Source organism: Salvelinus alpinus, chromosome 21, assembly GCF_045679555.1.
Source record: "Salvelinus alpinus chromosome 21, SLU_Salpinus.1, whole genome shotgun sequence".
Lineage (NCBI taxonomy): Eukaryota > Metazoa > Chordata > Actinopteri > Salmoniformes > Salmonidae > Salvelinus > Salvelinus alpinus.
In genome coordinates this window covers 28,066,433-28,079,426 of record NC_092106.1, presented here as the reverse complement: position 1 = coordinate 28,079,426, position 12,994 = coordinate 28,066,433, and the positions used below count along the sequence as shown (strand labels likewise).

Sequence of the window (12,994 nt, the reverse complement as noted above, 5' to 3'; positions counted from 1 at the left end):
AGTACCCTCCAAACTCGTCATCAAGCTCGAGACCCTGGGTCTCGACCCCGCCCTGTGCAACTGGGTCCTGGACTTCCTGACGGGCCGCCCCCAGGTGGTGAGGGTAGGTAACAACATCTCCACCCCGCTGATCCTCAACACTGGGGCCCCACAAGGGTGCGTTCTGAGCCCTCTCCTGTACTCCCTGTTCACCCACGACTGCGTGGCCATGCACGCCTCCAACTCAATCATCAAGTTTGCGGATGACACTACAGTGGTAGGCTTGATTACCAACAACGACGAGACGGCCTACAGGGAGGAGGTGAGGGCCCTCGGAGTGTGGTGTCAGGAAAATAACCTCACACTCAACGTCAACAAAACAAAGGAGATGATTGTGGACTTCAGGAAACAGCAGAGGGAGCACCCCCCTATCCACATCGACGGGTCAGTAGTGGAGAAGGTGGAAAGTTTTAAGTTCCTCGGTGTACACATCACGGACAAACTGAATTGGTCCACCCACACAGACAGCGTTGTGAAGAAGGCGCAGCAGCGCCTCTTCAACCTCAGGAGGCTGAAGAAATTCGGCTTGTCACATAAAGCACTCACAAACTTCTACAGATGCACAATCGAGAGCATCCTGTCGGGCTGTATCACCGCCTGGTACGGCAACTGCTCCGCCCACAACCGTAAGGCTCTCCAGAGGGTAGTGAGGTCTGCAGAACGCATCACCGGGGGCAAACTACCTGCCCTCCAGGACACCTACACCACCCGATGTCACAGGAAGGCCATAAAGATCATCAAGGACAACAACCACCCAAGCCACTGCCTGTTCACCCCGCTATCATCCAGAAGGCGAGGTCAGTACAGGTGCATCAAAGCAGGGACCGAGAGACTGAAAAACAGCTTCTATCTCAAGGCCATCAGACTGTTAAACAGCCACCACTAACATTTAGCGGCCGCTGCCAACATACTGACTCAACTCCAGCCACTTTAAAAATGGGAATTGATGGAAATTATGTAAAAATGTACCACTAGCCACTTTAAACAATGCCACTTAATATAATGTTTACATACCCTACATTACCCATCTCATATGTATATACTGTACTCTATATCATCTACTGCATCTTGCCATCTTTATGTAATACATGTACCACTAGCCACTTTAAACTATGCCACTTTATGTTTACATACCCTACAGTACTCATCTCATATGTATATACCGTACTCTATACCATCTACTGCATCTGCCATGCCGTTCTGTACCACCACTCATTCATATATCTTTATGTACATATTCTTTATCCCTTTACACTTGTGTGTGTGTGTAAGGTAGTAGTTGTGGAATTGTTAGGTTAGATTACTTGTTGGTTATTACTGCATTGTCGGAACTAGAAGCACAAGCATTTCGCTACACTCGCATTAACATCTGCTAACCATGTGTATGTGACTAATAAAATTTGATTTGATTTGATTTGATTTGATTTGTATCTCTGCCTCATAATGATTTTAATTGTAGCTACTGTATGTGGTTGTGGGCCAGATTAAGTGCTGAAAAACTGATTTGCCTAGTTAAATAAAATAAAAATAAAAAGTGTTGAAAACCTATTTTCTTTCTCTACTCCACAGCAAGACAATAGGTTTTTAAAAGCAGATGTGGGTATTTTGACCCCCCCACCCCCAAGCCATGTCTCAGTTTTATTATTAAGCCTTAACACCTTAATTTCGCAGCACCACATGAGTGTTGGGCTCTGACAGCACTTAATGAGTGTCATGCTCTTTTCAACCGTGTCAAATTTCTAACAACCCTCCATTTCTCCTCACGCTTCGCAGTAGGCTGTCGACGCCGTAATGATAATTTAGAGAGAAAACAGCTCAACAACCGAACTGTGCACCAAATCATTTTGTAAAGAGCTCAACTGCAATTTTGGGAGACTGTGGAGGGAATAGATAAGTGAGAGAGATGAAAGTGAAAATCTCTCCATTTTGTGCACACTCTTCAGTTTCCACTTCATCCCATTCCTGGCCTCTCTCCTTGTGCTCTGTCTTAACTCGAGTGGCTTTGGATCAGAGTGAATGGAATTTAGCCCTCTTTGGGCGACACACTGTGCCCCATTTCCAGCTAACCACAGGGCCACAGTGATAACACTCCTAACAGTGACAACAAGTGTGTGGGGGGGGTGTTTCCTGGGTCTTCTAGGATCTAGTGCATGTGGTTTTCTGCGGTCTTCTCTTCCAAAGTAATAGATGTAGTCCTCCTCGGGTGCCTCACTAACACTTCCAATACAGAATCTTTCTCTCCCTGTCTTTTTCTCTCTTCCCTCCATCATTCTCTCCTCAACTTCACTCCATCTCTCTCACCCCTCCCTCCATCTCCTCTCTTCCTCTTTATACCTTTTTTCTATCACTCTCTTTCAGCTCTTCCACACCTCTCTTTTCTCTACTCCTCTCTTGTCCCACTGACGTTGTGTTTTGTCCCTCCCCTCCACACAGTGAGGGAGACTCATCTGACTCGGAGGTGGAAGACCGTGTGGACGGGGTCAAGTCCTGGCTGTCCAAAAACAAAGGCTCGACCAAGAACCTCTCAGATGACGGCAGCCTCAAGAGTGCCAGGTCAATATGGCACCCCTTCCTCTATCCCCCTGGGTCCTATCTTCACCACTGCCAAACACCCACACGCACACATTCCCCCTGCTTACAAAGCAGACAAAATTGGTTTTAGTATCCAGTCACCCCCTATCAGGATTTTACGTGGTCCAGCCTAGCACTTAACCACCAATGCAGATAAAACGATTGGAAGGGAACACTTGGCTAGACATAAGGGGGTGTTATTTTTATTATTATTACTGGTGTTTCCTTTATCCTCTTTGTCTTTTATTGTCACTGCCTTGATGACAGCCGCCTCCCTGGCAGATGTATCGACATGCTCGGATGCCAGCTGGCATGCATACCTACACCCCCCTCTCCCCCTCACCTCCTCTCTCCCGTTCTCCCCTCTCCCTGAGATTAATGGATGTATCTGCCAGCTGATAGCTTCGATTGCCCTAGATTTGTCTCCTTACCAGAATATTTAACTGTCCCCCCCCCCCCCAGCCCCTCACAACTTTGAACAACTTTTAAGAGTTTTTAAATCTCTCTTAACTGTGTGTCTCCACGGACACCCTCCCTTTCTTCAGAAGAGCTCTGTTCCTTGATCCAAGCTCTGTGTGTTGGTTAAGACGTGCACACAGACCCACACACACACACACACAATTGGGAAGTGTGTGTCCAGCACCCTTGCTGAATCACTCAACATATTTCACCACAATGAGATGCTTGACTAGAATTCTGTGTAGCATTCACATACAACAAATTCAAATGCATACCTCCATACTAAACTATTTAAATACAGAGACTTTGATTTTGCATAAAGGAATTGATTAGGACAAGACAGCACATGTTATTTGAGGGTTTTTCTCCAGTCAGTACATATCTTGTTTTTGTTGTGTCCATCTTGCGTTGTGAATCCAAATAGGCATTCTCTACCCCACAGTCATTTGAATCATTGTTCTAACTACTTGTCTTTACTTTCTTCCTGCTGAATTCAATCTGTTGCTCATCCAATTCCTGTTTTAAGTATCATTCATCTCTCTCCTTTTAAGTTTGTAATTCCATCTATTATTCTTTCTCTTTCTCTTCCTCCTCTTCCACTTCCTCCATATACATCAACGTTTCTCTGTCCTGCCACTCCTCCCTCTCTCTCTCTCTCCTCCTTCCTGCCTCCATCCTCTGTCTAGATTTGCCGTAAACGTAGACGCAGAGGAAGGGAAAGAGTGGAAAGAGGGTAAGGAATGGAAAGAGGGCAAAGAGAAAGCGGTAGATCAGAGCAGGCCGGTGTCTGTGATGAGTTCCCTGAGCTACAGGAAGCGCTCCAACATCAATGACTCCATCGGAGGTAAAGGGGAAGACAGCTCCCTCTTCAGTTCCCTCAAGAAGGACCAGGAGTCTATCTCCTCCTTCCGTAAGACCAAGCCCAAAGGCTCCTTACCCCAGGATGACTCCTACTCAGTCAGATCCAGCTCCTGGAGGAAGTCCCAGACTGGGAACGATGATGACCGTGGCTCGGTTATCTCCCAGGCCTACACTGAAGCCACCAGCAGGGCTAGGAAGGGCATGGACAGCCGCTGGGGAGACTTCGACAAAGAGTCCACCGTGTCCTCCATGGCCCCCAGCCGGGCCTCCGTCGCCACCACGCACCATGGCCTGAGCCCAGACGACACCATGCCCAGTCCCCTGAGCCGCCGCAGCAGCACCTCCGCACACCGTATGGACGAGTCATATGGAAGAAGTGGTCGCAGCCCCTCTCTCAGTCGCCGTTCTGGGGGCAGGAGCCCTGGCAGTGTGAGCTGTGCTGACTCACGCATATCTGACTTCCGCAGCTGTCGCCTCAGCGAGTTTGATGACATGGAGGACGGGCACAGCGTGGTCTTCACCGAGCGCACCTCAGCCTACAGCTCCCACTCCTCCACGGGACGCAGCCTGTCTATGCCCCCGCCACACGCCCGCTCCTCCTACAGAGATGATGACGAGCTCCCTGACACCTCGGACGTCAAGCCGGCCACCGTCGGCCACCGCAACTACCTGGACCCCGACCTGGAGAAGGCCATCAACGAGGTGCTCAACTTCAAACCCATCAAGTTCAAACGCACCAGCCTGGAAGACTCAGAGGCCGAGGCAGGGAGGAAAGAGGATGATACAGAGGATGACAGGAAGGGTGTGCTTAGTGTCATGGGGAGAGGTGACCAGGAGGTGGACAGCGGGCGCAGCACCAGCAGTCTGAGACGGTCCGCGTCGGCTGTGGACTGTAGGAGGTCCTCGAGCAGCATGAGCAGCCGCAGCAACAGCCACAGTCGCAGTCGCAGCCATAGTCGCAGCCACAGCCGCAGCAACAGCCGCGGCAAGAAGAGCCAAGGTAAGAAGAAGAAGAAGAGGAGGAGCCACGGCTCCGAGTCAGACAGCTCCAATGATGACCGCCGCCGCAAGAAGGGCAGCTCCAAGAAGAAGGACAAGAAGTCCAAAAAGGAGTCTTCTTCCTCATCCTCGGATTCAGAGTCTGACTCAGAGTCTGGCTCCAGTTCAGGTGCCTCCACCGTCTCCTACAAAAGCACCAACAGCGTGAAAAGAGCTCCTGGCCGCCAGGCCTCTAGCCCAGAGGGGGAGAGGGAGGCGGGGACGCCTGCTGAGGGGCAGCCCCCTCCTAACAAGAAGGAGGAGAAGAATAGGAAGAAGAAAGTGGACAACCTGATGATGAAATATCTGTACAGACCGGACAGTGACTGAGGCTGGCAGTAGGTGTTGCCTGGTGTGGACTGTGTCTACTGCATGGTGTGATGATGCTAACCATAGAGAGGTTCCTCTGTCAATCCTCTTCTGCTGAGTCTCACATTCAACGGACCCCCCCTTTTATAATCTAACCCAAATATCCAGTCACCTTTTGAAAACATCAGTTGTGTTATGAATGATACATCACTTTGACTTAATTGACTTATGTCTGTTAGGGCTTCAACATTTCTGTAGAAATGTAGAATTTCACTTGGTTCATCTTAAGACATTTTTGTTTTTTAATTACACTCCATCCCTAAATACTAATTGAAATAATTGAGGTCCTTAATTCACAGAAGCTCATCTGAAAGCAATTACAATTTACATCTCTTCAATGGCAGTTGTGACATTGCTTTGCACTGCTGTAATTCCGTTATGGTATTTTGGGGGGAAAGATAGAGAGAGAAGGGTATAAACGTGTTGTGGATGCATTACAATGTCGATTAGCCTAGCAGCAGTAATGTTAGAGCCGAGGAAAAGGCTAAGTTCACGTGGATGTACCCATAGTGCTGCTGGCTAGTTCTCCACCCAAATGTCAGCCTGATTTATGGCGCCGGAAATAAGAAAATACCAGGTGTCGTCAATTACGACGGCCACCATAGATTTCCCCCTCCAACCACCTTAATTCTGTGCGTAATTAGACCCACTGCATCGATTTACACAAGCAGCAAGTACATTTAAGATGCACGATTGACAGTAATTAACCCTAGGTTTGCATAATTTAATTGGGCTTGAATGTTAAATCAGGTTGAAACACGCAGTAGCAGTAGGCAGGTAGAATATCTAAAGACAGAGAGAGGGTACGTCAGAGTTGCTCTACTGATGATTCATACGGAAGATTTGCTCTATTGTTTAGAAGTCATTAGAGTGAAAAAAAGGTTCACTGGTATTTTGTTTAAACTGAATGGTATTTGATTGTCCTACACTTGTGAGGCCAGGCAGTGCACTGTAGGTGTGCCATTGTTCTGTTTTTGGAGAGGAAGCTGCAGTGCATAGCAGATTAATTCAACCACAAACCAGAACCATACTCCATCACATGCTCTCTGTGGAATAAGTGTACTTTTTGTGTGTCTAAAAATTTAGTTTTATAACTAGAGTTATGGTAGTATGCATCCGTCCATGTGTTTGTGCACATTTAGTTGGTTGAAGCACAATATGTGTAACATTACATAAAAGATAAGAACATTTGATCAATGTTTGGTAATGATCATGCCCCACTGTGTAACTATCCTCGGGACCTGTCATTGATTCTTTCTCTCCCTCCAGTCCTCCTAGCCGAAGACGGTTCTGCTTTGACAAATCTGACGAAGAAGAGGTTGAAAAAGAAGGTGGTGCGTCCCGAGGGTCCTACCGCTCCAGAAACACACGGGGCAGCTACCTGAACAACAGTGACAGCGAAGACAAGCCCTCTGAGACAACATAGTTCACACACACACACCAGCCAACAAACCCTGCATGTTGAGAGGGCCCCTGTGGTGCTGTCATCACACACAACCACTCTACTGTTCTTCTAACCCTGCAACATGGCAATGATACTATTACTATCATTATTATTCTACTGTTACAAAGCAGCTTGCATTGCTAAGGTCTAGAGAAGGTGCCATAGTACGTCAGTGTACAGTACACAACACTAATGGTTTCTCTCGCTCTCCACTCCACTGGGCCAACCATCTCTTAGTGTATTTCACCAGTCACATGTGACAATGTCTCCATCTTGGATCTGGCCCCTCCAGTTGAACAGCACCTCCATTAATAATGGCTTGTATCTCCTGTCTCTGCTGGCTGCATGAGGACAGCTGCTGCTTGGCTGGCGCCATCGTCTCCTACTTCCTAGACTCTGTCATCGTCATCATGGTTGTAACTGAGCCAAAGAACTAGCTATGTTCCCTTGTGTTTTATCACTGCATCGGGGGACAAAAAATCTAACAAAAAAAGATGGAGGAAATAAGTACCAAAAAAAGCCTTTGTTGCAAGTAGATGTGTACACTGTGTTATTGCTTATCAAGTATATGTGTACACTGTGTTATTGCTTACCAAGTATATGTGTACACTGTGTTATTGCTTATCTGAGTCCTGGTAAAAAGACCAGAGTTTTTTGGGGGGAGAAGTGCCGTTGATATACAGTACATAGGGTCCTCTACAGCTGTGCTTAGATTCTGGCTGCAGCGCCGCGCCATCCCCTGAAAGAAGACGCTTTCATCGGCTCATCTGCTTGTTTTATATTGCTTGTTTAAGCAGGAGAATAATGTTTCCTAACAGGAAGACAACAGAAGAGAGCTGCAGCAGCAAACTGCTTTGTGATGAAAGTTTAGCCCTTCTCTTCTTTTTTTCTTTTTGTTTTGATGTTTGAAGAAGATCATTTGTTTTCGAGAGTCCTGCCATCAAGAAAATGAATTTCCAGGAGGTTGGAGCGTAGCATACCCTATGAAATGCCTTGCCTTTTATTTAAACTTGAATTGAACTAAGTACTTTGCAGAAATGCTTTTGGGGTGAGAGTCTTTGGCTCAGCTGTTTTTTTTCTTCTCTCTGTCGTTGTGGTTGTTGTTCTCATGCTTTTCACTCGTTTTCTCTCCATTTGATGTTTGCTTGCCAAAGGGAACGATATTGAACACCATGCTTTATGATGGTTTGCCTTTAGTTTATATCTCCTTCAACACCCACATGTTTTCTTTTTCTGATAAACCATACTGGATTACACATGGTGAGGATTTGGGGTCCTCAACCCGCATGGTAAATCCTCCTGTGTTGCATCACCACTCTGTAAACTGGATATAATGCATTCAAATCCTTTTCAGTGTTTCTGAAGCCTATTTGTCATGTAGGATTCATCAGTATTCTGTCCTGAACCAATGCTACTGTTCATAACAGAGCAGCAGTTTAACCAGGAAGATATTAAAGACCCATGCTTTTACGGTTGCTTGGTGTTACATTGAACCCTTCGGCTGTCTCTTTAGTATTTATGAATTAGCGTTAATGAATTGAGCAGGCCTGCCAAAATGTGTATTATCCACCTGTACATGGCAAGTGGGGCTGACAGGATTGTGTTGATACTTTGCGTGAAGGGAGAAGTTTGGTGCGTTTGTATTATACATGCTTTTTAAAGACAGATCTATCACCTTTTTCCTCTATGCCAGGGTTTCCCAAACTCTGTCTTGGGGCCTGCCAGGGTTTACGTTTTGGTATTTGCCTTGATGATGAGATGATTATTTGAATCAGCTGTGTAGTGCTGGGGCAAAAAAGAAAGCGTGCACCCAGGGGGGCACCAGGACCAAGTTTGGGAAACCCTGCTCTATGCAGTCAACATGAGTTTTAAAAGGAATTGTAAACTGTTTTATGATCTCGTTTTATGATACTCTTAAACCTGAGTCATCATAAAAACACCAGACAAACAAAGAAATGAGCCAACATAACATTGCTGACTGTACACATTAATATTTATATAAATATCTGTACTGATTCATGCTAGCTTTCAAAATAGTATATTTTTATTTTCGTTATTGAACAAAATGACCACTTATTATGAGTAATTTTGCATTACAGTTTAATATATTGTAAATAAATGATGACTCAGACTGTAATTTTATTTTCTCTGTGGGTTTTTGTTTGACATTTTCTGCATTGGTGTTTCAGCCTCCAAGCTCCTATCTGTCTTTTCAGACTTAAATATGCACATTAGAAAATAGTCTCCCACTTAACATTTCTGGAGGGCATACTGTGGTATTTTTTTTAATGAAAGGCAAATAAAAATAAATTCTGTTCTCTGATGCATCCACTGTTTTCTACAGATTTGAGAATGTCAACAGTATCACTGACCCTGACTCTGAGGCCTTTCAAATCAGGAACACAAGTTCAATTGACTGGCCTTTATCTTGTTTCCAAAGAAACCTTTTCCCTCTTGGATTACCAAGCATAGTGCTTTCTTCATCATCTTCAACACAACAGCTATTAGCAGGGAAACCTTGATTACTGTGTGGGAGACGCCACAACCACCACGGTAAATGCCATCAGTTTCCACCATTATGTTAGCATTCTACCTACTGTACGTAACTATAGGGGCAGGGTGCAGCTGATAGCCGAGTACTGAACTGAACAAATGGAAGCCCATTGTACTTATTTGTACTTAATTACAATTACTGTATGTACCAAAACATTAAGGTTCCTTGGTTAGTCTTTGACAATCATCACCTCCCTATGTAACTGGAGGCACGGTGCAGCAGATAGCCAATTACTGCTAACGCCGAAGAACAAAAGGGTAGACGCCCATTGTAGCATTACATTACTGTATGTGCCAACAGATAACCATTGACAGAAATGATCATCTCCCTTTCCACCATTATCAAATACGACGGCCATGCCCACATTGCCAAGGTGATTTTTTAATCCTGCACCTTCCAAATAGCATTGTTCAGAATCAATACATGTTCTCTACAACAGGGCTACCGCACTCTAGTTCATAAAGTAGCCACTCAATCACGGTCTCTCTCATTGTAGTTGACTGTGTTTGAAAAGTGGTCGCACAATGTCCTTCAGCACTAAATGTGATACAACCCTAGTATAATGTACTGTACTTTTCATTCACACACATTGTCTTTGAAATGCTACAATACACAGCACACAAGACAACTCTCCATGGACCTATATAGGGGAACACTATAACTGTGAAGAATGTCAATGAGCAATATTTTTATGATGGGCCTTATTCTATCGTAGCACTGTCATATAATTGTCTGGTCTTTGAGAATTGCTGACAAGATAGAAATTGTTCTGGAAAATGCTAGAAGGACAATTTATTTACATTTGGGGAGGAGCAATATCTAATCTGTCAAGCAGTCAATATTCAATCTCATATTTTGATTTGGGCGTAGATTGTGCCATGCATTTTACCCCTCATTTAACTCTGTGGATCCTCTCCTGCTGTTTTCAGAAACAGCCATTAGAGGTTCTGTTCCAGGAAAGATGCAAGGAAAAAATGACAAAGTATCCATTTCTATCTCATGTTAATGAAGAGTTTAAAGACTGTGGGCGACAGTTCTGCTTTGTTTTTGTATAAAAGGTATGGGGCACTTAGGGCACAAATTACTGCCTCCCAGCCAAGCTAATGAGTAATTATCTAAAGCAAAGAGGATGACATCTCTTATTATTGGTGTTGTGCCATGTTATAGGCCTTTAGTCAGTCATAACATTACTAAATACTGTAGGCTACATAAAGTCACTAAATTATTTCCATCAATATGCCCATGGCATTTTAGCAATGATTTATTTGACACATGATGTGTATTAATAGGTTGTTAATGTCAAGTAAAATGCCACTAGCTGGCAGGTGCTAAATGGATGCTTGACGTATCTGGTTCACACACGTCAGAAGCTTTAATTGAAACTGAAATGTTCATTTAAAATATGAAAAGCTTCCATCTATGAATCCCTTATGCTTATTGTTTTTCATGAAATAACAGTGTACATTTCTCATGTTAAACTTTTCCTGTGAAAGTGTGTTTGGAATTAAGACTTAATCGCAAATAATTCTAGACTTGAATTAAGAAGTGGGAAAGCTTGTGATGCCGTTATTTGGGTTTGATTGATCTTCATCATCTGGTAGGGAGTGTTTTTATTGAGATTGATTCATCAAGATCAAAGATTAATTATGACAAAGATCTTCTAAAAAGAAGTAATTACAATTATGTATGAAGAATACCTTTAACAGTTTTAAAAGCCTGCTCTTGTTTGATGTCCTTGCACCCAGTTTGACAAGGTAATACTTTATAATTTCTTGGAAATGTCTAAGTACCACATTTGCATTCCAGAATGACATCCAGAATCCAGACATTCCAGAAAACATCCAGAAACCAGATATTCCAGAATAACATCCAGAATTCAGACATTCCAGAATAACATCCAGAATTCAGATATTCCAGAATAACATCCAGAATTCAGACATTCCAGAATGACGTCCAGACACCAGACATTCCAGAATGACGTCCAGAATTCAGACATTCCAGAATGGCATCCCCTCTATGCTACAGGATGCTTCTCGCACATCCAATGTCTTTATCTGCCAAGCCGTTTTAAGGCACAACATTAGTGTCATGTCATGCTCTAATTGGCTCACGTATGAACACACTCTTGACCTGGCGCTGAGGCCTGTGGGTGGACTCTGATTTGTGTTAGCAGAGTGTCATGCAGAGTCCTCTTCCTGGGTCTAACAGTGTACCATACGACTTCCTCATTTCAGACTACCTGGGAAGATCTCAACTGCATACTCCTCACGTCCTCTCCTCGTCTCTTTCTCAAATGGGTTTTGAGAAGGAGATTAGAGAGGACACGAGATGTATGCAATTGAGATCTTCCCCGTTTTCTCCCTGCTATTCCCACCAACAGCCCGCTAGCAGGAAATGGTCAAATGTGTGCCAGTGTTTGTAAGTGATTCTGCTTCCTCCTGCTCAGTGGGAGTTCTCAGAAAGACTTCCCTAAACTAGCGGGTATCCAGACATTCGACATCGTGTGCAGAAGCCACCTCTTACTGTAGCTACAGTAGCCAGAGGCAATAGGGGGTGGTCTAGATTTACATCGGAATGGATGTGTTGCACAGTTTTTGGATGGCAGGCAGAAAATTAAAAATCAATTACACATTAATTAAAAAACCTTTACGTTTGGGGACTTCCTGCAATTATATTTCTCCCTCTTTTCAAATAGAACTGAATTGAAGTGTGTGTGAGGCGTAGGTTACTCTCTTGGATTCTTTGCTATTGCTAGAGCTAGTTTTCCCTGACTGGAAAATAACCCACTTCTGTCCAGTAGATTACTAACTCCCACCTTTTGAATCAGTATAGCACACTATTCATGAGAATAGTGAAATAGTGCCCAAAATAGTGCCCATTTGGTAGTTACCCTTGCCAGAGAGAGAGAAAGAAGAGGGGAGGGAAGGATAGTGGGAATGGAAGAATAAGATGGGGACAGGACAGTGGGGAATGGGAGAGAGGAGGCAGGGCGGGACAAATAAGATGAAGGGATGGCGAAGAATCGGAGGGAAGGAGGGAGGGAGGTGTGGCAGGGAATGGGATGGATGGAGGGAGGTTTGGCAGGGAATGGGAGGAAAGGAGGGGAGGTTTGGCGGGGAATGGGAGGGAAGGAGGGAGGTTTGGCGGGGAATGGGAGGAAAGGAGGGGGAGGTTTGGCGGGGAATTGGAGGGAAGGAGAGAGGTTTGGCAGGGAATGGGAGGCAAGCATGGCTCCTACCCTTGGTGATGACAAGGAGATCTAAAAGCATCTAACGCCTTCAGTGTTCTCCTTGTCTCCCGGCAACAGTGCCACCAAGCTCATTACACTTCCAAATGCTGCTGTATCCCCTTCCTCCTGGGCCTCCCCGTGACAGGCCCTTGTGTTTTGGCTGACTCGTGACCCCTGCTTCTCACCCCCCTGCCACATCAACCGCACACTGCCCAGCACAACTGTCATTTCCTCTGGCATGCAAGCTGTTCGGTAATGTTTAATCTCCTAGAAGGGAGGAGACGGCCAGGAGGAATAGTACTGTGTGGTCCTGCCTGGTCTGTCTCTGTGTGGTGTGGTGGTCAGCGTTGTCTGGAAGCAACAAAAAACTGTTTAATCAGCTGTCCAATGACATGTCATGCAGTATTTTACATTTGCTATGTAATTTAGT

At 44.9% G+C, this 12,994-nt stretch overlaps 1 protein-coding gene across 10 annotated transcripts in view; it reads left to right on the top strand.

Annotated features, from left to right (window-relative positions):
* The window catches only part of LOC139548170 (unconventional myosin-XVIIIa-like), a 184,765-nt gene extending 175,847 nt beyond the window's left edge, over positions 1-8,918 (top strand). For 7 of the 10 annotated variants that reach the window (XM_071357635.1, XM_071357634.1, XM_071357633.1 and 4 more), the window contains 3 exons: positions 2,473-2,592; positions 3,756-3,802; positions 6,607-8,918. In XM_071357635.1, coding sequence (XP_071213736.1) covers positions 2,473-2,592; positions 3,756-3,802; positions 6,607-6,722 — 283 coding nt within the window. In that variant the 3' untranslated portion in view covers positions 6,723-8,918. The remainder of the gene's footprint in view (positions 1-2,472; positions 2,593-3,755; positions 3,803-6,606) is intronic. The other 3 variants (XM_071357637.1, XM_071357628.1, XM_071357632.1) reach the window with 1 other exon arrangement.
* The last annotated feature ends 4,076 nt before the right edge of the window (positions 8,919-12,994 follow it).